Source organism: Drosophila mojavensis, unplaced genomic scaffold (assembly GCF_018153725.1).
Source record: "Drosophila mojavensis isolate 15081-1352.22 unplaced genomic scaffold, ASM1815372v1 contig_136, whole genome shotgun sequence".
Classification (NCBI taxonomy): domain Eukaryota; kingdom Metazoa; phylum Arthropoda; class Insecta; order Diptera; family Drosophilidae; genus Drosophila; species Drosophila mojavensis.
Window position 1 is genome coordinate 3,955,729 of NW_025318667.1, and position 25,044 is coordinate 3,980,772.

The following is a 25,044-nucleotide window of genomic DNA, read 5'->3' on the forward strand; positions in this document are numbered from 1 at the left end:
ATCACTTAAAATCCTAAACTATTTCTATTCGCCTCAATCTCAAATCAGGCAATTGAATTGAACCGTTATACAACGATTGTTTTCTTGCCATTTTAATGAAGTCTTCAAATGAATTTCTACCACTAGCAGTCTTAGATAAACTGATCGACATAAGATAGTTTCGATTTGATATCTTTATTCTAATCTATTTTAGATTTCATGGAGCTATCGCTTCAACTGACTTTCCCAAGCCTAACTTGCTGGCTGATATCTTAACTATATAAATTTTTTTTTCTATGAGACGAACGCCGCTTTGCTTCCTATGTAAAACAGAGAAACACATAGTACACGATACTCACACACGCACACAAATACCGCGTCGCACACTTGATGATCGCGAGACGAGCACGTTTTACCAAACCACACAGACACACACACATAGACACTCGCTCAGACTCACTCTCACACACATGGAAAAACTGTCGCCGGTCACCGTAGCCAATTGTCGCTTCTGTGGGGCCGGTGCAGCGCGAAGGGGCTGCTGATAGATACCCACTATAGAGCTGCCCAGCGTCATGTGAGCAAGGCCTTCACAGTCCGACTGCCCAATACACGTCCATATAGCAAATGCAGGCGGATTCATTTCACAATATTCTTTAATGTAGTTAATGTAGTTGATTTCAGTTGATTCCGCTCGCAGTTGGCAAATCAGCTGTATAAACATGCAGATAATTTGAACAACGGTTGTTATTGCACCCAACGAATATACTCTGCTAGCGTTAGTTGAGCGAGTACATCAACTGGCAAGTGCAGCGCATAATTGCCAACGACAACACGCACTATCCACAAGTAGCGGCAGCAGCAGAAGCAGCAGCTGGCCGCTGGGACAGCCCGTGGTGCATGCGAGCTATAGGCGAGCCCAGTAATTATACCCTATAAACAAATGTAATTAGCGAGCATGATGGTTAGAGACTTGGCATGTAACAGGCAAACCAAAATATAGATGTATATAAAAAGATATACCGTATTAATATATACTTATTGTTTATAAAAAAATAAAACAAAAACTAATTTAAAAATTAAATTAATGATTTTAATAGTTAAAAGTTATTTGCTAAACTATTAACTACATTCCACTGCACCTGCACAATTTCTAAGGTATAATCTCGTTGCGCTCATTAGTTAACTAAATGCTGAGCGCTGCCCTTCCGCTGGCTTGTTCTTCCTCTACTGCACTCTCTCTCTCTCTCTCGCCCTCTCTCTCTCTTTATCACTTTATTTTTCTGATTCGCTCTGCTTACATGCCAAGCATTTCCATCACCGTAATTCAAATGTCTTTGGCGTCGTTTCTTTTGCTCGGCGCTCGTTGAGTTTTTTGCGCTTGCGCCTAGATCGTAGCCGCTGCCGAAGCTCAAGCCGAGCCTCAAGACAACCCGAGAGCCGCCGTCAAAGCCGAAAGCGTTGCGAGCTGCCTTTGAGTTTCAGTTGCGTTTGCTCAGTCAACTTCCGCCACGAAACGCGTTCGGACGTGCGTCTTAAGCGGCGATCGGTGAACGCTGAAACCAACCCAAAGCCGCAGACAGTCAAAAATTCACAGAATTTTTACGTAGCGCGTTGTAATTTTTGTTGTTTACATTTCCGCGTTGCATACGTGTGTGTGTGTGTGTGTGTGTGTGACTGTGTGTGTGCTTTTGTTTTTGTTTGTGTCTTTTTGTTTTGTTTCTGTTGTTTTTTTTGTCGGTGGTGTCTTTCGCTCTGCATTCGCGCGTAACGGAGCGGCTATTAACAACTACCCCCGTCTCAGTCGCACACGCGCACTGCTGTGGGGCTACATCCTGAGCGCAGGATGCGCTTGGCTGCACTCGCGCACCTGTTTTTCTGTGTCAACCCAGCAACAACAACAAACAACACTTTGTGTCGAAATTTGTTAGCCGGTAAATTTTATAATTTATGCAAAAATTAGAAATATAATAAAATATGGTTAGTTAAGTGGAAAATTCAACTGGTTGCTCGAGCATAGGTCGCATTTACCTGTTGGTAAATGTTTTCACTTTATTTTTCTGTGTGAGAGTTTCCGATAAGAAAAACTCCCACATTTTGTCAGCGTATCAATGAAGCAGTCCAACACAATTTGAATATGCAAATTTTTACCTTAACAACCGGAACTTGTCATCAAATATATATGTATGTACATGTATGTATGTATATACATATATTTTGATTGCTTACACTTATAATAGTAGGAAATATGATGTAACACTAACGTTATTTTTTATTTATGTTTCTAATTACTTTATTTTCAACTATTAAAAACAAAAATATTGAAACAACTATTTTTTATTTAATGTAAATTATCTGTAATATTTTTAAAAACATTTTTCGTAATATTTTTAAAAATATTTCTTACGAATAAATTTTCGAAATATATTTTCAAAAATACTTCCCATAGAAAAATCTGAAAATATTTAAAGTGCCGAAAATATTGCATACATTTTCTTTTTTTTGTTTTTAAGACGTTTTAAAATATATGTGTAATTAATTTCCTTAAAAAAAAAAAAAAAAAAACAACCTCAAAATATTTTTAAAATGTTGATAAAAATTCATTTTTTTCTATAGAGGATACAATTATAAAAATATTCCAAATACCTGTTTCAATATAGATTACATTTCTAAAGTTAATTCAATTTGTCTTAAAAATAAAATATAGGTAGGAAAATCATTCCTCCATTAGGATTCGAGTGAAATGTGCGCATAAATGAGGTTAGGTCGAAGCGTGATAGACTAATTATAATTGGAATGGGAAATGCACGATCTAGAAAACGTTGGGGTGCTATTAACGGTACCGTGGAAAGTATTTTATTGTACGATAATTGTGTTTATTATTGATTATCTAGTATCTCCTACGATGATGATGATAATGATGATGATGTGCTAATTTCTTCATTTATTGCTTGAACTAATTGTGAATTGCAATTCGCAGCTTGAATGACGATTGTCGCTGTATATGTGCATATATTGGCGCTGGCACGGCAGCAACTATGCTGATTGTGGACATGCTAACGCTGGCCTTAACGAACGGACAGAGCGTGCTGGAGCGGGACAGGGAGCGGCAGCGGGAGCGGGAGAGGGAGAGAGAGCGGGAGCAGTGTGATGAAGCAGCGAAACGCAGCAAAATGACGGCAACAGCGATGGCTAACAAAACGCTTAGCAAACATAATGAAGATGCAAATTATAAGAGCAACAGCAATAACAACAACAGCAACAACAACAACAGCAGCAGCAATAATGAGCATATTGCTGTTGCAATTGAGGCAGCCGCCGCGGCGGCAGCAGCAGCTCTGATTGCAGCGGGCAACATGTCTAACGGTGTACAAGGTTTAAATGTGGCTGCTGCTGCTGCTGCTGCTGCTGCTGATGGCACTGATGACGTCGATTTGGCATGCGAGGCACGCAGCTCACGAGTTAATGTTGCTGGCGTGCAATACAAGGCGCATTGTGCGTGGCAGCCCCAGCACCAACAGCAGCAACAGCAGCAGCAGCAGCAGCAGGGCGTCGTGCGGGGCTGGCAGGAGGCGTGCCAGTCAGCGGATAGCAGTGACATGCAAACACAGGCGCATGCGCGTGCTGAATACAGCGACAACAAGCACAGCAACAACAGCAACACAGGAGCGGAAGTTGTCAGCAATTGTGAGCGCGCGCAAGTCGAGCGTGAGAGCGTGAGCGTGAGCGCAAACGCAGAGCATGCTGGCCATGGCCAGCAACCACCCAATGTGACAGCAGCAACAACACAAGCCAGCACCAGCAGCAGCAGCACCAGCACCAGCAATGCCAAAGGCATGGGGAGCGACAACAGCGCCTGCTCAATACCTACAATTGGCAGTGAGCTTTTCAAAGCCAAACTCACAGTAGCAGCAGCAGCAGCAGCAGCAGCAGCAGCAGCGGCAGCAGCAGCAGCACCACCAACCGCAGCAGCAGTCGTCGCAGCAAGCGCAGCTGAGCAGCAGCAGCAGCAGCAGCAGCCAATAACAAATTTTGGCCAAAATCAAAAATTGTTGAAAATTGTTGAAAATCTTGTGCAAATTGAAGATTGTAAAATTAGCAACGATATTGGCCAAAGCGAGCAGCAGCAGTTGCTACAGCTACAGCAACAGCAGCAGCAGCAGAAAGAATTTTTTTTTACTACTAATAAGAACGACGCGAGCAGCGCAGCTGGCGACGACGCTGACAGCGACGCGCGACGTACAGAAAAATTTGTGCAAAAAATTTGTGAAAATGATTTAAATGTCAATTTTTTTAACAATTCGAGTGAAAATGTGCAAAGCGACATAGCGACAGCAGCAACAACAACAACAAAAGAGTCTAGTGATAGTGACGAGCAATCGTTGTTGTTGTTGTTGGTGGAGGAGGAGCAGCAGCAGCAACACCACCACCAGCAGAAGGAGGTGCCATTGTCATTGCCATATTTGAAGCTAGACAACCGATGGCAGCAGCAATTGCCAGCGACGAATGTTGCTGCTGGCCGAGTGCACGCGACTGACGCCAAACGTAACGAGCAATGCTCTAATCAAGCAGAACTATCGAACAATTCCAAACAGCTCAGCGATAGCAATGATCTAGGGCATAAGCAGGAGGCGACGATAGCAACGAGCAGCGCAACAAGCTGCAACGATAAGGATCTTATTGATTTCGGTGACGATTTGACCGAGGATTTTGTGGCCAGCCAAAGGCTCAAGCGCTTACAGCATAATTTTCAGGGACGCGTTAACAGCAGCAGCAGCAGTAGCAGTAGCAGCAGCAGCTCTGCCAGCAACAACAGCTGTGGTGAGGCTGTTGTAGTTGATGATTGTGTAAAGGCATCCTTGAGACAGCAACAGCAACAGCAACAGCAACTAATACAACTAAATGCCAGCACAGCGACAATAAGCACAACAAAGAAACTACCCCCACAGCCAGCACTAGCAGTAGCAGGAGGAGGAGTAGCAACACCCAACAGCAACAGCAGCGCTTTGCAGGACAATAAAATAGTTGAAAGCGCGCTATTGGCCGTGGCCCCAGGCTCAAGTGCAATACAATTAAATCGAAATTGTATACAAGACATTGCTAATGAACAAATTGCCAAAGCAAATAGTAGACAACAGCAGCAGGAGCAAGAGCAGCTGGAGCAGGAGGAGCAGCAGCAATTGCTGAATACGCAGCAAGAAATTGCAGAGCGCGTGCGCTGTGAGAGTTTGGCTGATAGCAGCAGCAGCAGCAGCGAGAGTAGCAGCCAGGTGCTGATTGAAATTGAGACACCAGCAACAACAGCAACAACAACAACAACAGCAGTAACAGCAGCAGCAGCAACAACAATACGCAGCGCCTTTGTGCCCACAGTTAACGACATTAGCAACAACAACAACAACAACAGCTACAGCTACAACAACAACAACAGCAGCAACAACAATTGCAGCTCATCGAGTGGCAATTTTGTGGCGTCACTTAGCGAATTCGATGTGCAACGCTTTGGCGACTATTTGAAGGCAGCGAGACAATTGCAATTGCTCGACATTAGAGCGAGCGCCGGAGCTCCGAGTGAGCCGCTGTCCGAGTGCAGCAAGCAGCGACGCGGCTATCAGTGCTACGACGAGTTGCTCGCTGAATTTGTTAGCGAGCAGCAGCAGCAGCAACAGCAACAGCAGCAGCAAGAGCGAGTTGGCATTAGCGAGAGCGAGAGCGAGCAGAGTGAGAGCGAGAGCGAGAGCGAAAGCGTGTGCCAATGCAATGAGTGCCTAACAGTTCTAGCAGCAACTTATACAACAGCAGCAGCAGCGAGTGCAATCGTTAACAATAATACATCAACAACAGCAGCAACAGCAGCAGCAACAGCAGCAGCAGCAATAGCAGCAACAACAACTGATACGACAGCAACAATTGCCACAGCGAACGTGCTCAAGATGCGCGAAATGAATGGGCAGCTGCGCGGTCTGCTCAAGAAACCAAATCGTCCGCCGCCGGTGCGTAAAAATCGCGTCGTCTTCGATGAGACACGCAACGAATTCTTCGAAGCGGACTATATCATATTGATACGGGAGGATTGCGCCTACGATGAGGAGGACGAGGAGCCCTGCACCTGCGGCGAGCATGAGCTGGTGCGGCTCTGCTGTGAGGAGGGCTGCCAGTGCAACTATGCGGTGAGTGCCGCTGATGCGGCCGATGGACGAACGCCACAGGTGAGTGCAGAACGTTGAAAAGAGAGCGATGGGGGGGGGAGGGGTGAATGTGTGGGAGAGGGAGAAAGTGGGAGATGGAGAGGAATAGTGAGCGAGTTGCTGGCAGTTAGAAGTAGCTGCCACACACACACATACACAGATAGACTCTGAGACACACACACACACACACACACACACACACACACACACACACACACACACACACACACACACGTTAAGCGGATTAAGCGACGAGTTGCACAAGTGAGCAAAGTTGAAGTGCTTAAGGCAGCTTAGGCATGTCTGTGTGTTGGTGTATTGGTGTATTGGTGTGTGTGACGCAGCACAAAAGTAGGCAACACTCAGACAGGCACACACACACACACACGCACACGCAAAGAGCTAGTGAGATTGAGAGTTGCGTTAACAGCCAGCTTAATAGTTGAGCATTAAAACACATTTTCCATTTGCTCTGCATTTTCTTGATTTTCCTTGGTTTTCCCTAATTTTCTTTGATTTTTCTCTCTAGTTTACCTTTTGGCCAACTTCGTGTCGAGCTGTCAGACAACATCACCAATATATTTCTAGCCACTGCTGGCAATTATTTCCGAAGTTTTGCTTCTATTTCGTCTGTCAAATTCGGGATTTGGGCTTAAATTCCTGCTAAACATTTTACAGAGTATTCATGTGCTCTGCATATAACATTTAACTTGCCTACTGTTAAATATTTAACATAATCAGTGTACGCTAACAACTTGTCTAGAGCTAAACAAGATCTATACATAAGGTGACCATTTTCCTTTTAACTAAACTTAAATCAATGATAGTAGAACTACTCTAGCCTACTCTACAATCAATTTTCTAGCCCTTCTGGTCACCTCCCTTATCCTCTTGTTAAATATTTAACAGCTTGTCTTTGGCTCTATCTGATCTACATATATTTAAGCAATGTTCTCTTTACTTTTTACTTTTACCTAGACTTAGGTTCATAGTTGTAGAGCTCTATAGGCTCTACTGTATAATATTTGACCTCTTTGGTCACCTCTCTCATCCATCATCTGGTTAAATATTTAACAGCTTGTCTTTGGCTCTATTTGATCTACACATATTTGAGCAATGTTCATTTTATTGTAACTAGTTTTAGGCTAATTATAGTAGAACTCTTTAATCCCTGTATAATTATCTGCATACTCTTTGGTCATCTTTCTCATCTTCGAGATAAATATTAAACAGCTTGTATCTTTTAATAACCTAAAAATATGTATTCATTATAACAGTAGTGCTGCCTTCTACTTTTATCATTCTCTCTCTCTGTCTGGGTAAATATTTCTAACTGTTGATTGATTAGCCAAAGGCAGTCCTTTTAGTGCATTTCCAATCTAAGGGCAAGTTCTCCATGTTCAGTTTTAAGCTTTCGTTTCCAGATTTCAGTGTCCTCCATGTTCATATCTTGAAATCCCTAGCATTTTTCTGCGAATTCTTCTTGGGTTTTTGGATTTTTATGTGACACAAAGTCTGCCGTATTTCCCGCTCCCTTGTCCGATGTCCTTTTTGTTCACTTTATTTAATGTCTCTCTAAATACTCTTTTATCTCTTCTGTTTCACATGTTCCCTTGTCTCAAGGCTTCAATCTATAATCTTTAGTCTTTGGCCTTTACCTTCTTTCTTCCTCCATGTTTCGCTTTGTTCTAAACTTTGCCTAAGCCGAAGGTTCCAGTTGACAGTGCCTAAGTTTTTTTGAGTTAGCATTAATTTTATATATATTCTTATATCTAAAAATTAAGTTACCTTTTTTTTGCTCAACTGCATCTTGATTCAGGTTTTACTTTGATTTTAGTCTTCTGGCTTTATTCTTCAATATTTATATCTTCAATCTTCAATCTTCATCATCAATCTCCAGTCTTTGGTCTTCAGTTCATAGATTTTAGTCTTGAGAGCTCAGTCTTTAGCCTTCAGTCTTTATCCTTCCGTTTTCAGTATTCAGTCTTCATTCTTCAGTTTTTATCCTTCCGTTTTCAGTATTCAGTCTTCATTCTTCAGTCTTTATCCTTCCTTCTTCAGTCCTTAGTTTTCAATTTTCTTTCTTTACTCTTCTTTACTCATCCAGCTAAAGACTTCCATCTTCAGTTGTCCATCTTACTACTTTCAACTTAGACTTTAGTCCTTAGACTTCACTCTGTAGTCATTCGTCCTTTTCTCCTCTTTTGCCCAATGTTTTCCATGTTCTATGTCTCATTCAACCTTTTCAACTTGCTTATAATATATCATTATATATGTACATGTATACTTAAGCTCCACTTCAGCCTCGGTCCATGCAATACTTTCACCTTCACCCACTTTACGAGCCATTTTGCCCCACTGTGCGCTCTGTCAATTATGAGCAACAACAAAACAATTGTTCAACTATAATTGAACAAAGTTTTTCGTGTCATATTTTGCTTTGCACTGCATTGAGTTGAGTTTTATAATCTATATACAGATATATAAATGTATATATATACTATATTTATATGTATATACATTTATTGTTTAAATTTCATATCCTGTTTCCTGGCATCCTGTTTTCACTCAGCTCAGCTCAGTTCGGCTCGGCTCGGCTTGCAGCTCGAGTGGCAGTGAAGGCAAGTCAAGTAGCAAGTTGCAAGTTGCAAGTTGTTGTTGTTGTTCGTGTTGTTGTAGATGCTGCTAGCAAGTTTGTAGTTAGCTCGAGTCTCTACCCCACACCGCTCCACCACGCCTTCGTTATCCTGGTGCAAGTGGTGTATAAATCACTTAAAAACTTTTACACAAAATGCAGCTCAAGTGACTTCTAGCACGTTAGCAACATTGTTGCATGTGTATGTGTGTGTGTGTGTGTGTGTATTTATATATATATTTGTATATATATATATCACTGATATATTGTTTTATGAAATTGTGCCTTTTATCGTGATGTACGCGTTTCATGTTGCTAAGGACATTCGCAAGGTTTGCTGTCGCAGCAACTTGCCTGCTGTCCCCTCCCCTCCCCTTCCCTCCTCTCTCTCTCTCTCTCTCTCTCTGTCGCTCTCCTCTTGCTTCTTGGCCCATTACGTATACGTCATGCACTCTTTAAGTTCTTTCTCTCTTTCTTTCATTTTTTTTTTGTTGCTTTTGCCTTTGCATCGATTCTAAGCGGCCCTCGAGCTGCGTTTAAATTTCAATTTTCTGCCACATGAGCGTCACTTGAGTGCGCCTCTTTTTTGCTTATCTGCCATGGCAAATGTCCTGCTGGCACACCCCCGCACCCTCTCTGGCCACACACAATACGCCCCACTCACTGTCTGTCCCTCTGTCCCTCTGTCCCTCTGTCCCTCTGTCTGTCTGTCTGTTTGTCCGTCTGTCTGAGTGCTTTGGCCAGAGTGGGTGGCCGCCCAATGCACTTGACTTGGCGCTGCTCAAGCATGTGGCAAATGCCTAAGATTCCAGTCTGTGTGCGCCTCGCCTCTGCCATCCTCTTTCTCTCTCTCTCTCTCTCTCTGTGTGTAGGTGTGTTGGCTCTCAAGAGTTTAATATGCATTTAGTGTATGTAACAAGTTTACCAAACGCGTTGCATAACCCAAACGGAACTCGAGCTGCAGACAAAGGGAAAGGCCAACAAAACGTGCTGGGTGCAAAACTGTCATACCACATGTCAAATACTCCCACAGGTATATAACAGTTCAACACATATGTATTGGAATGTATTTATATGACTTGTGAGTGACAGCAAACTAGGATCTATAGTTGCCAGAAGCAGAACTGGAAGGCATAGAGTCGAAACTGTTATAAAACTTATCAAAGGATTTTATAGTTATATAACAGTAGATATATGATATTAGGCCATCGCAAACAGAAATTATTTAGTCATAATCAACAGAGACAAACCTACAGTAAACACTGTTATACAAATTTTTAAATACTTTTACATATTATATGACAGTTTATTTTTATTTATTCAATGCAAGAACAAGCATCAAGAGGTAATGCTTATCAAGTAGACAAATATAACACAGAAAAACATGCAGAAGAAAGTGTTATACAGCTTACCTAGTGCTCTTATATGCATATAACAGTAAATATACAGTATATATGGCAACAGAAGCAGGAGCTTCTGTAGTATACAAGAATAACAAGGGAAGATTTCAAGTAAAAGCTGTTATACAGTTAAGCAAATACACTTACAAGCATTAGCTGTAAAGCTGTTATGATAGCTATATTAACATAGAAGCCCTCTATAGTATCCGAAAGTAAGAATGGAAAACATGGAGTAAAAGCTGTTATACAAATTATTAATTAATAGAAAGATATATAACAGTCAAGATATTTATATAATTTTTAGAGATCCAGCTAGTACTAGATAAAGGTATTATTGGATAAATTTAGAAACTGTTATAAAGTTCATCTCACACGCCTATAACAGTAAAGATCTATATTTGCAATGATCAAAGCTGAACTAAAACAAATTCAGTTGAAATTTTAACAGCAGAATTTTAACAGCTTGACATAAAATCGGAGAAATAATGAATGGAAGAGAGAGGCTTGATACACATACATGTGTATGTATGTATGCATATTGCCAATACACCTCCATGCAAATTCTCTCAGGTAAATTGAAAAACAAAAACCCGCAAGAAAATTTGACAATCTTTATGGCCAAGCTGCGCTCTTACGACTTTGCCATTTTCCATTTTCCATTTGACTTTTCCCACACACACACACACGTACAATCACACACAACGTTATGTGCGCGGCTTTTTGCTTTATGAGGCACTGCCTGAAGAACTCAGCAAAACAAAAAGAGAAGAAACTTCTTGGCAACTTGATTGCCTTGCCCTGTTCTGTCTGGCCCAGAGGCAGAGGCAGCCACAGCGAACTTTTGGCCTAGACTTTGTTTCCAATTGCAAATGCATTGTGTTAAATGTACTTCTATTTGCACTTACAAATGCATGTGTTTTGCATGTATGTATGTGTGTGTGTATGTGTCCTTGGTCTTGCGGCTTGTGGCTGTGCTTTAGCGCTAGATAATCAGCTAATAGGCGGCTTTGGAAATTGTAACTGAAAAAGAATAAACTGTTATACAACTGCCATACGACTGTGATACGTATGCAGTCAAACATTACTGGCTCACATAGGCATTAAGTGAACAAGAAGAAACTGTTACACAACTGTCATACGACTGTTATACGTATGCAGTTAAATATAACAGACTCACATGGGCATTAAACAAACATAACTTGCCGGCAATTATCTATGGAATTGTTATATTACTGTTATACATGTATATTTCATATATTTACAACAAAATTCCACTTGGCTGAGCGTAAAGCCATATACATTTAACACTTGATCAATTTGAGCTTTAAAAACTGTTATACAACTGTTATATTAGAGCTGAAGTAGATTAAGAACATGACTATATAATTAACAGACTGTCGAGCAACCTCTAAAACTGTTATATATATATGTTAAATGACTTTTATATGCTTTCAGAGCAAACAAGTTTTACTTGTTATGAAATATCTGAATACATTTTTGCACTTTTCTAGCTGTTATACATGTGTCGTAGAGGTGCCAAAACATCGAATTGCTATGTCAATTATTATATAACTATAATGACAGTAATTAAGCGCCGCACCGTACAAGTGTTATACTCAAGCAACGGTCACTGCCTTATGATTAGTTTCCTGCACAGCCGCCGAGGAGACTTAACACAGATTTACGAGCACACACAGTTCATCAGCCAGACAGCCACCCACACGCATATACACACTCACACTCACACACATACACATACATGCATATGTATTCATGTAGCGCCCCCATGCCGTCTGGCTATAAAACTCAATTAGCTTAATTTGCGAGCGGGCGCGCAATTACGTGTAGCTAGAAGCCTAGTTGCCTATAACTTACTTAGTTAGCTAGCATCAAGTTGATGCTACACTTGAAAAAAAATGTATAAAAACTGTTATAAGCTGAAGAAGAGATGAATTACTCATGTGTTATACGTTTAGGCTCTCACGGGAGGGATTGTAAATGAAGTGTAGTCAAAAACTGTCATACAACAGTCAACAATTGCTATACATGGGTAATAGGACTGTTATAAAACTGTTATATAACTGTTATAGAACTGTTATACAACTGTTATATTGCTAAAAACTACTGTTAAGCAATTGTCATTTAGTTACAAAACTATTGTAAAACTGTTATACAACTATTATACAACTGCAAAACAGCTCTCTTTGAAAATACGAAACTCGTATGGTAAACGTAATTTCTCTGAGTGTAATTCGACTCTTTGAACTATTTTCCAGAGCCCCAAATTTCAGCCGCCCATCGACTTTGTGGACGATGCGGCGCTCAGTCCACCGGATGGCTACAAGGACAACAGCTTGAAGAATACGCTGGGCGGTGCGCTCAGTGGTCACATCTTTGGGGCGCAGCATCTGCAACAGTTGCAGGTGATACAGCGTCTGCAGCAGCAGCGTGCCGCAATGTTGGCGGCGCGCAACGGCAATGGCAACAATCAAGTACCGCCACCGCCGCCGCCTGTGGGCAGCGCTCAGCAGCAGCAGCAGCAGCAGCAGCAGCAACAGCAGCAGCAGCAGCAACAACAGCAGCAACAACAGCAGCAGCAACAACAACAGCATCATGCCACATCCCAGCAGCAGCAGCAGCAGCAGGCCGATGAGGACCTGCAGGGCGTTTGCACTGAGTGCGCCGAGTGTGCCGAATGCGCCGCAAAGCAGCTACAGGATGCAGGTAACTGCGCCAATGTCCTTTGGCTTTTGGTTTATGTTTTGCTAGCTCCGATGCAATTAGCGGGCCTCCCTTTGGGCGTGGCTAGATGGATAGCCAGGGCGAGTGGGCGCAGGGAGGGGGAGTGTCCTCTCGCGGTTCGTCTGCGCCCTTTTGGGCTTTGCCTCTATTCAGCAGCGCTCTTTTTCGTTTTTCGTTTGCCTTTGTGTAATCTAATCATAAATTATTTATGCAAACAGGCTCCTCGGCCGGCCATCAGCTGGGTCTAGACCGTGCCAATTGGGTGCGAGCCATAAATGCGACGCCATTTTTTTATGTCGCAGCGAAGGCCCATGAAATTTAATAGCTAATTAAATTTCATTTAATACGACTGCCCGAAGTTCTAGGGGGCAATTGCGGACCATTGGGGATTTAAGGCTTAAGACAAGGCTGTTATACAAGTGTTATATAACTGGCTTATGTGCCAGTTATATAACTGCTAATGTAGACTTATTCAATTCGACTTTAATTAATCTTATATAAGAATTAAAGGACAGTTATGCAAGTGTTATACAAGCAGTATAGATTTTTTGCCATACCATATACTGTTAAATGTTGAATATCAAACAACTGTAATACATCTAATTTCGAAGAGAACTCAACTTGAATGCTATAGGATTTCTATTACCTCATTAAGGTCAATCCAGTTAAAGACGCCTTCGATTACAGACTCAAACTTGATAGATTTTCATAGATAGAGTATATGCAACCCACAGAGTATATGTAGCCCACACTTGCCACACTTTGTGCAACAATCTGCAGTGAGTTCATGGTTGTCGAGCATAAAAGACGAATGCAAGGAGGAACATCGCAAGCCCGCATTGCCGCAGACGTCGAAGTTAACAATGATTGATTTATGGAAACTTAACTAAATGGATAAACAAGCGAAAGTTTTGTAGTTGTTTATGGCTTTGCTTTCTGGGTTGCCCATAGAAGGATATGAGAAGCGACACTTTTTGTGCGGCAGGCAATACTTTTGTAGTTCGAAAGGTAGGGAACGGGCTAGGCTCGATGTTTACATTAATTTTGGTCACGCTTTATTGATTGGCAAGCAAAACGGAACTCGTCTGTCGCCCCCTCCTTGAACATTATTTGTTGCGCCTAACGAAGCGGAATGTGACCCACCCGGTTAACAGTCAAAGAGCCAGCGAACCAACGAGTCGCCGGAACCACTGAACCACTAAGCCACCAAAGTTAAGTCGAGCACCAGGGCATGGGACCCGAGCTTTGGCCGCGCCCTCATATAAGAGAGCAATCCTTCAAGCGCGCTTCCGCCGCAGCAACAGGCCCGCCAACTGGCATACTCCATATAACAGTTTGACAGCGTGTATTACCCCTGCAAGGGCCCAGTCGAACTTTTGAAATCAATTAAGATATTAAATAAATCAAACTTTACCTTTAAAATGTGAACTTACGGAAAATGGAATGAAACGACACAGTATTAAAAACTGTTATACAAATGTTTGTACAATACGATAGCTGCCTAGCTCTTGCAGTTGGGCCTAGCCCTAGACCTAGGGCTGCTCATTAATCACTCAATCAATCATGACATCATCTAATATTCTCCCCCCTCTGCGACTCCCTCCACAGAATGCAGCGCCGCCCAATGCAACGAAGAGCTGACGCCCATTGGCGTGCCAGCTGTGGCACTGCTGCCATTGCACACCAGCTCACCAGAGCGTCGCATCACGCAGAAGGAGATCATCGCCGGCGAGGAGCGTCCCAAATATGTGCTTCAATCCCAATACAAGCCCGCAGCGGCAGCAGCAGGTAAGCTCTCCCAATTCAGCTCAACAAATTCCTCATTAGCTTTGTGTATCGCTGCATATACTCGCTATACTACATGCATCGCTGCATCCATCTCACGCCACTCGCCCAGCACCCAAACCCGAATTTGCTCAGCATTTGTTAACTCATTCTTTGCAATATTCCTGCAATTGGCATTGAGCGGTCATAGCACAGAGCAGCAGTTCCATTCATCATTCGTTGCCAACTTTCCAAATTATCATCTCTCAATATTAGATATGGCATAGAGTATACATGGCTTACATCAGTCAATCTAAAGTAATCCCCTCCTGGAGCATTCATTCAATTTGGACAATTGGCAGATTGCAGATCGAAAGAGAAAGTGAAATTGTTCAATCATGCCATACAAAGCGATTTGTGCATATGTTATAAAACTGTTATACAGCTGAATGAAATTTTCTAATGTGTTATACAATTGGTGTATACGGCTATTATATGACAGCTATACAGATGTTATAAATAATTGTTATACAACTGTTATACGACTGTTATATTGATGCTATACAATTTGTAATCAAACCTTCAATATGTGCTAAACGACTGTTATATGATTGTTATACAACTGTTATACAACTGTTATATGACTGTTATACAACTGTTATAACTGTTATACAACTGTTTTATAACTATTATTCAGATGTTGTGTTTGCGATCCCTTGGTCGTTGATCTACAGCTGCCGTACATCTGTTATACACCAATGAGAATATCAGTGTAATTAACACTGCACACTGAAGCTGCAGCCAAAGCTGCTCGCAATCAATCGTTCGACCTCGCTCATTCGTCCGCCCATCCACTGCTCTCCCAACTAACCACGTTTGTCTCTTTGCCACCTGTCAATGCAAATCTGTTCAATGCTCTATTTCGTATAACAATTACAACCAAATATGCCGCTCTCTCTGACTATGCCGCATGTGAATGCTGAACTTCGTGCTTCGTGCTCCGTGCGCGCGTGTGTGTGTGCGTATGTGTGTATGTGTGTAAATAAATAACAGTCAAAGTTAGAAAGGAATCGGGCAGTAGCAGCAAGCCCGCCGCAAGCTCTAGTCCCGGTTCCGTATCCGTAACCGGTTCCGGCTACGGCACCAGCCTGGTGCCAGCAGCGGGCAGTAGCACAGCCAAGAAAAAAAGATTTGTTGTTGAAACTATTACCACTATGACCACAGTGACCGAGCGACGCATCATACGCGAAGCGCCCGAGGATCTGGCCGCTGCCAACTCAACTGGCACAGGAGCTGGCTCCACGCCAGCAGCGGACTTGCTGCCACCGGCGCTGCCGGCCAAGGCAAGCGCCACAGCAGCCGCAGCAGCGGCGGCGGCGGCAGCGGCAGCAGCCACTGCTGCTGCAGGCTCCGCAGCTGGCTCGGAACAATACGATGAGGAGAAACCGCCGCCCATACCGCCCAAGGAGCTAACAACGACCACACAGATCAGCGGTATATTAAAGGGCGGCAAGCTCTGGAAGCAGGACTCCATTTCGCAGGTGAGTGAAGCTATAATCAATCAATCAATCCATGTGAATAATGAAGTTGGGCTTTTCAGTTAGTTAAGTCAATCAACTATTAATTAATTCAGGTCTGTCAATTAACCAAGTCAATCATCTAGCAGTGAAGTCAAGTGCAGTAAGGCAATCAATCAAACAATCAGATAGCCGCTTAGTAGTCAATCAATCAATAAATGATTCGGTTAGAGATAGACGTAGAGACGAATATTTATTTAGACAGTCAATCAATCAGTCTATTGCACTCAGGCAAACAGAGAGCAAATCAGTCAATCAAAGCATATATTCATCAGTCTTTTAGATGGTCAATCAGCGTGCCAGCTCTGAAGCTGCGTCTTCCGAGCTGTAAACAATCCTACAATCAGAGAGTAAGAAAACTGTCTCCTGTCAGATAGTCTGTCAATCAGCAAACTAATCAGAGCTATCGTCAATCAGAGCTGTGGAAAGACAATCATTTAATAAGATAATCAATCAGGCGAGCAAGCTATAAGAGATAGACAAACCGTCGGGTAGCTAGTCTGTCTCCTGTTAAACAGACAGTCAATCAGTCAGAGCTGTTGTCAGTCAATCAATCAATCAGGAAGCTACAAACGCATAACATAATGCAAAACAATCATTTCGATCTACGTTTCAATCACCAGCAATCGGATGACCAAAATAACACCACCTCAGAGGACGAAAGTGGCGCTACGAAGCGCTCGGTGCGTTTCGTGACCGAGGATCAGGCGAACGCCGGCACCGATGGCGATGGTCAGTCGCTGTGCGGCGAGCTGGATGATAGCGAGAACCAGATCAACGAGCTGATACCCATTAAGAAGCACTCGACACTGTTCAATAATGCGTTGCGTCCGAACTCGGCGGTGCGCCAACTGTTTCCCAGCGTCTCGGCCCAACAGGCGCCGGTGCTCACCTCGGAGGCATTGCGCGCCTTCGATGAGTCGAAGCGTGCCGGCTGCCTGGTCACCCATTTGCCCGGCAGCTGCGGCGACTCGGATACCTTGCGGCGCAGCATGGAGCGCAACATACTCCGGCGTTCTTTGATCAAGTGAGTGCAACTGAAGCTTAGCTCAGACAATCAGAGTTTTCATGTTCTTCCACTATTCCCATTGCAGGAAAAAGGCCGTCAAGTCGGACATTTCGCTGGAGGAGCGCATAAAGCAGCTGACCTGCGACATTGATGAGGATCTGGTCGAGGAGCTGTCACGCGGCGTTGCCGATGCTGATCAGGATCAGGATTTGGCCAGCGACCGCGACTGCTCGGAGCTGGCACAGCGCGACAGTCCCGCCGGCGAGGAGAACCCCAACACGCTTGCGCCCAAATTCATGAACGGCGAGAAGAGCTTCTCGCCCAGCAGCTCCGTCTCCAGCTCGTCCAGCGGCTCGTCGGCTTACAAGAAAATCGCCGACATCTTTAGTCGCGACAAGAAGCAGGAGAAGATCATGGAGCTGGAGGAGAATCCTATTGTTATCATACCACAGGTAAGCGCACTTTGGCAGCTGGAGGGAGAGGGAGCTAGAGGAACTAACTTGTTGTATTCATGAGAATTGCAGAGAGGGGCAAGCTTGCCTAATGCATAAAAATGAGATGCACTTTAGAGTCAAATGTTTATAAATGAGTTTTTGGTTGTATTTCCACTGTCTTTCAACTTTTATACAACTGTTATACAGCTGAAAGTCTTAAGATTTGTTGTTTTGGGTTTACTAAACAAACCTACAGAAGCTTGAAGAGCTTTAAATTTCCTTTGAGTTTATGAAAATCACGGCGAAAGGCAAGCAAATAACTGTTATACTGTTGTACAGCTTAAATATTTTATTGTGTCTGCTATATAAAAAGTACATGAATATAAATGTTATACAAGCGCTTAAAATCTGTTATACAAGTGTAATACAACTGTTATACAAGTGTTATACAACTGTTATACACCTAAAATTGTGAAAATTAATGGCTATGCGCTTGGAAAAAAGTTGATCATTGCAATCATCTTATATTACGTGCATAACAGCCTTGAGAGCTTATTTAATGAGAATCGCAAAGAGAGCCGCTCTACAGATATATATCCAAATCGCACAGTTTTAATTGCCAGTAATTTTTTGATCATTAACACTTTTCATCTCCATCTTCCTCTTTCCCAGGAATGCCGCTGCCCGGCCGCCCCAGACTTGGGCATGGGCATCCAGGTGCCAGTGGTGCACACACAAATCCATCGAACGCCGCCGCGCCAAAACGAGCCGAAGCGTCAATTCTTATCGACACTGGCGCCGCTGACAGCCTGCGTGGCCGGCAACAAGGATGATCTGTCCTCCTACTACACGCTGGCCGCAGCAGCGGCTGCCCATCAGCATGGGCACTCGGCGCATGCGCATGCCCATTATGCGGCTGCAGCGGCCGCAGCTGACTACAACATGAGCCAGCTGCTGGGAGCGGCGGCGGCAGCGGGCGTTGGCGATGCTGCGGCACAGCAGGCGGCAGCTGCAGCGATGGCGGCACAGGGCTTGGTCATGGGCGGAGGAGCAGGAGGCGGCGGAGCTGGAGCTGGCGCAGGAGCTGGTGGTGCGGGCGGCGGAGCTGCTGGCGGTGGGGATGAGGCACGTAAGGTGGCGCCGGATGTAATTGCGGGCACACCCGGCCAGGAGACAACACAGCAGGACGAACTGGCCGCCTTTGCCCAGGCGGAGGCCAAGCGCACGGAGCAGCTGAAGAAACGCTACACGGGCGTGGAGAGCGCATCGCAGTCCCAGTCGCAGGCGAGCAGCGACGACGATGAGCAGAACGATTATGGCTTCAACAAGCGACCCTCGGTGCGCGGCATCAAGCCCAAGTTCAGCTCCACCAACGAGATTCTCGCCCAGATGCAGGAGCAGCTCACTCAGCAGATACCCACAACGGTGATCAGTAGCCAGCCGGTGCCGCAGGCCATCAAGGGCTACGCCATGCCCAATCAGCCCAAGCAGAACCCCTCGCCGCAGAATGTGCCACAGCAGCAACAGCAACAGCAGCAGCAACAGCAGCAGCAACAGCAGCAGCAACAGCAGCAACAACAGCAGCAGCAACAACTGCAACAGCAAATGGCCGCTGCGCTGCAGGCGAACACCATAGCGCAGCAGAAGACGGAGCAGCGCACCTGGAGCTTCTACAGCGAGAGCGGAGAGCAGCAACGTTTTCCGGTGGACGCGGCGGCTGCGGCTGCCATACAGCAGACCTACTACCAGACGCTGCCGGCTGGCGCCATGTTCCGACAGACCATGATACAGCAGGGCGCCGCCGACGATGCCTCACTGCTGTATGCGGCGGCACAGAACTGCCAGAGCGTCACGGCAACGGCAACAGCAACGGCCATCGAGCAGAGCAAGCACAGCAGCTACAGCAGCCACTTTGCACGTAGCCCCACCCGACGGCCGGAGTCGCCGCCGCCGTTGCGTAACTATCATCAGACGATGGTGCTGATACCCTACAATGCCGAAACCTATTCCCAATTTGCCACCAGCAGCAGTGTCGATCCGAAGCTGGCGCACATTCAGCGACAGAATATACTCGAGTATCAGCAGGTGAGAATGCGAAAGAGAAAGAGAGAGAGAAAGAGTAAAGACAGAGAAAAATAGAGATGGTAGATAGGGTAGACAGTAAAAGAGAGAAGCTTAGAGTAAGTTTGGAAGAGAAGGAGGGAGAAAGATGAAGGAAGGCTAAGGAGGCAGAGAGAAAGAGGGAAGGGGGCGAAAAATAGAGATGATAGATAGGGTTGAGAGTGAGGGTGAGAAGGGAGAAAGATGAAAAAATGCTAAGGAGAAAGAGAGAGGGAGAGAGAGAAAGAGAGAGAGAAAGAGAGAGAGAAGGAGGGGGACGACATAGTAGACAGGGTAGACAGTTAAAGAGAGAAGCTTAGAGTATGTGTGGAGGAGAGGGAGGGAGACACAGTCAGAGAAAGAATGAGAGAAAAAGAGTGAAAGAAAAAGAATGAAAAGTGGAATACAAAAATTAATTAGTAGATATATATACGGAGAAAAATATAATTGAGAGATCAAGAAATATAGAGCGATAGACAGTGAGAGAATGAGAGAGCGAGAAGGCGAGATACTATGATTGAGAGATTAAGAGTCTGAGAAAGTAAGAGAGATACGAGGGGAAAGAGACGGAGAAGAACAGCGGCTGAAAACGAATAGGAGGCTGAGAAGAAGCGAGATGGGAAGAAAAGAGGGGAAGAGGATTCTAAAAAGTAGAGTTAGATAGACAGAAACGGAGAGAGACAAATAAATATAGAGAGAGAAAGGGAGGGAAATAAAGAGGAAGACCAAAAATAGACCAGAGGGTGAATGACAAAGAGAGAGGAAAAACGAATGATTGAACTGCATAGCGATTGATGGGTAAAGCTAATGAAAGACAGAAAGAGGGCAGAGGATAACAGGGATTTGATTAGATTAGACGTAGCCTATAAATCAATATAGATTCCGGAAAAGCTTTAGCACGCTTACGTTTTACAGGGCATCTTGTAGTCTAGTATGCCGACTTGCTAAGAATTGAATTCAAATTGTTCTTTTCTTTTTCACTTTTGCTCAGGTAACACAGCAAACGATTCGCGTGCCCATTGGCTATGCACTGCCCGGCATGCAGTTGCATGTGGTGAGTGGGCGTGGTCATGCCGCCCACTACGCACAGCATCCGCAACAGCATCAACACCAGCAGCATCAACAGCAGCAGCAGCAACAACAACAGCAGCAACAGCAGCAACAGCAGCAACAACAGCAGCAGCAGCAGCAACAGCGTCTCATGTCGCAGCATTATCAATTCGCAGCAGAGGGCGGCATGCCGGGCTTTAGCGAACGGGGCGTGCCCGAGGGAGCAGCAGCTGTGTCGCACAGCGATTGCAGTGCCATGGTCTCGCCGACAGGCGGAGCAGTTCAACAACAGCAACAGCAGCAACAGCAACAGCAGCAGCAACAACAGCAACAGCAGCAGCAGCAACAGCAACAGGGATCCGTTTATTATGCAATGAACGTATGACCCGGGCTGGAATAGTCGCTGCCAGCGGCGGTGATTGTTGAGCGCCGCCAATGTCAACGCGTCGAGTTGTCAGCGACTTCAGTGCACTTGGGCGGTGGTGCTGGCCTGGGCTGAGCCACGCCCACAGTTGAGAAGCAGTCGAAAAGAAGTACTAGGAGGGGCACTCAATCAAAATGTGAAAATTGTTTTGCTTTTCTAGTTTTGGAATCGTTGTTGTTGAACGCATTGATCCTAGCGAGCGTCTCACTTGCTGTCTCACTCACTAACTATACCCCTCTATCTTTCTCACTCTCACTCTCGCTCTCACTGTCTGTCTGCATTGTGTAAAATCGCTTGAGCAACACTGCACATTTAGTAAGGCTAACAACACTAAACACTAGTATTAGCAACGGGAATGAAAATACTCTGATTAAATATGACAAAAATCGAATTGAATTTAAATATTTAAAAAAAAAAAAATTATAAAAAATAAAAAAGAATAGATTTTGTTTTTAAGTTATAACACAGCAACCAAAAGTGAAAGAAGAAGAAACCAAATTAAGTCCATGAATTTATTGACATCATGCTGGGTGCTACAAATGCAACAAGATAAAAGAGAGAAAAAAAAAACATACCAAAATGTTAAAAATTTAATTAGTAATATTTTAAGTTTTTTTCTTATTGAAAACTTTTTTTTTATATATATATAATGGTTTATTTAAATTTTGTGCGCTTTATGGAAAAAACATGTTTGCTCAATGCATTTGATTTTAAGTAAAAATATATATATATATAAATGAAATTAAATTATATTATAAATTAAATATATTATATTAAATTATATATATTATATATATTTGAATGTAGTGCAATTTTGGTGCTATAACCAATCTTTTCTCTCACCCACAAAAAAAAAAAAATAAAAATAAAAAATATATAACAAAAATTACCAAAACAAAACCAAACAAAATTATGCAAATTTGCTGTCGGGCGTAACCGACTGCATAATACTTGTTCACGCTGCAAAAAACAATTTGTTGAAAAAAATAGCTTCGGAAAAATTTTTTCCGAATATTGAAAAACTTATTATCCCAGTAATCTCCATGGAAAGTAAGGCCTCTCGAGCTTGGCTTCAAATTTTCAATTTTCCTCTATGAAATATAGCAGTCTGGTCTAATAGATTAGGCCTAGAGGCTAATCTAGATCGACAATACCTTCCAATGCCTTGCGTTCACAAATGTACATAGCTAAGAGCTATATAGGCTCAGTCGGTCTAGACTCTAGTCTCCAGCAGTCTCTTCTCTAAGGCCACCAATACACAAACTAAGTTTTAAGTACATGCAGATAAGCCCAATATGCTCACCTTTTAGCATGTGAACGAGTATTAAGATAAACCAAAAAACAAAATTATACAAACATATGTATGAAAATTGTATTTTTTTTCGAGCTATTAATTAACTTAATATGCGAACTTTATAACTAGCGACTATATATTTAAGTATTATTAATTAATTATAAATATATATATTTTTTTTTTTTTTCAATTTAAAATTAATAATTATAATTTCAATTGATTGTTTGTGTATTTTTTTTTTACTGTATAATAAAAAATATGGAATCTATATACATATATATATTTTTTGAGTTGTCAGAAAAGTTTTGATTGAACAAAAAAATGATATATATATATATATACATATATATGTATATGCACAGGTCTATATAAATGGGTAATAGCATTTGATATACTTAGAACAACGAAATAATGAGTTCATATAACTAATTTCACTTCATTTCTTAAGCTTATGCTACACATTACAAACATATATCTATATATATCTTTATATATTATATAGTATATATAGTTCAACAATTTTGTATTAGTTCTGCAAAGGGTATTTGTAGTTCGAGTAGTCATAAAGAAAATGCTTTTGGTTTGAGTTGAACTTGAAATCTTTTTTCATTCGCTACAATGCGTATATAGTATATATATATATATTTTGTGAGCTACAGTTTGTTTGGGTTTCATAAAGAACAGACATATACATATATGCACACAAACATGTGTATATGTATATGTGTATGCTATCTATTGTATCATTCGTAAAAATCATTTACTTCTAAGGGAAAAGAGGAAAAAGAAAAACCAAGTGCCAAAGCAGCACGAAAACGAAAATATAAATAAATAAATAGAACGAAAGAAATATTTTGCTTGTTGGATTAACTTGAAACAGGTATAAATGGAAAAGTATGGAAATTGATTGTATGAAAATATACAAGATAACTATATACTAGTATATATAGTACTCACAAAACGAAAATATAATAATAATGATAATGAAAAAACGAAACAAAATAAGTTGAATATTATTTTTAAACGAAATCACAAATTGCGTTCATGTCTATATATATAAATATATATATATATGTATATGTATACACCTATGTTTATATAAATATATATACTTATATGTATGTATATATATATTATAAATAATATCTACTACAAAGCAGCACAGAGACAACGCGAAGCCCGAGTTAGTTAGAGCTATCGATATATATAGAAATAAAATATAATAAAAATATAGAAATTTAGATGTAGAGCTCGAATGCTAAACGAAGTTAGTCGTATAATATATAATACAACAAAATATACCAAAGCAAAAAAAAAAAAAAAACAACAAATATATTGTCGGAAAAAAAATATTGAAAAAAAGGATAAAAACAACATTTTTGAATTGACAAAAGCAGCGCGATTTGCATATTTAAAAATATATACATATATACGATATATAAGTATATATATATATATATATATATATAGAATATACATTATATATGTTTGTGTTTTTTGAATTGTCTGAATATCAGCTATAACTAAATTTTTTCTATGCAAAATGTAGTTGACAAATTATAAAAATTAAATATATATATATATATATATACATATACGATATATATCGTATATACTATATATATATATATATATATATATATATATATATATATATATATATATATATATATATATATATATATACATATACACTAAAATATTGAATATTGATTGACTTTTTTTTGTGGCATGCAACAACAAGAAGAAAAAGAAGAAGAGAATAAAATATGTATTCATTAATAAATTAAGCAACAACAAATATATATATGTATATGCATATATGTATATATTTATGTATATATGAATATATACATATATATATATATATATGTACACAAATATATATATGTATGTTTTCATATATACACACACATATACATATATATGAATAGTATTACATTAAACTATATAACACGAACACAAGAGAAAAAGAGAAGAAATTTAAAAATATGACTGAGCCAAGGACTCAAAAATAAATTTTAAACACAAACAAAATTATATTAAAAGAAAAAAAAAAACAAAAAACAACAAAACAAAACCAAATTGTTGTTTTCATTTTGTACATTGACGTATTCAATATGGGAGAGTATGAGAAAGTTGATTTTAGTTTTAGCTTCTTCGAACCCTTCATTGATAAGCCGCAGAGCGCCATGCGATAGATAAGGATAGAGAGGCGTATGCGACCTACAGTTATCCTGTAGCTGAACTTCCTCTAGCTCTGCGCTACATCGTTCAAATGCTTAGTTGTCCATTTTTCTGTTTTCTGTTCTGTTTATCGATTTGTTATATCCCTTGATTTATCGATTTTTGTATATTTCTATATGCATCGATTTATTATAGTTTGATACACAATATATAATATTATCTAATATCTAATAAGTAGATATATTATTCTACATTCATTCG

General features: G+C 41.6%; 1 protein-coding gene across 1 annotated transcript; it reads left to right on the forward strand.

Moving 5' to 3' along the window:
* Positions 1-1,495: 1,495 nt before the first annotated feature.
* LOC6585352 lies at positions 1,496-22,649 on the forward strand. Its single transcript, XM_044007429.1, has 9 exons — positions 1,496-1,913; positions 2,960-6,188; positions 12,479-12,926; positions 14,553-14,732; positions 15,762-16,249; positions 16,909-17,312; positions 17,380-17,746; positions 18,401-19,813; positions 20,820-22,649. The coding sequence occupies exons 2-9, from the start codon at positions 3,018-3,020 to the stop codon at positions 21,261-21,263; spliced, it is 6,915 nt and encodes a 2,304-aa protein (XP_043863364.1). The 5' UTR covers positions 1,496-1,913; positions 2,960-3,017; the 3' UTR covers positions 21,264-22,649.
* The last annotated feature ends 2,395 nt before the right edge of the window (positions 22,650-25,044 follow it).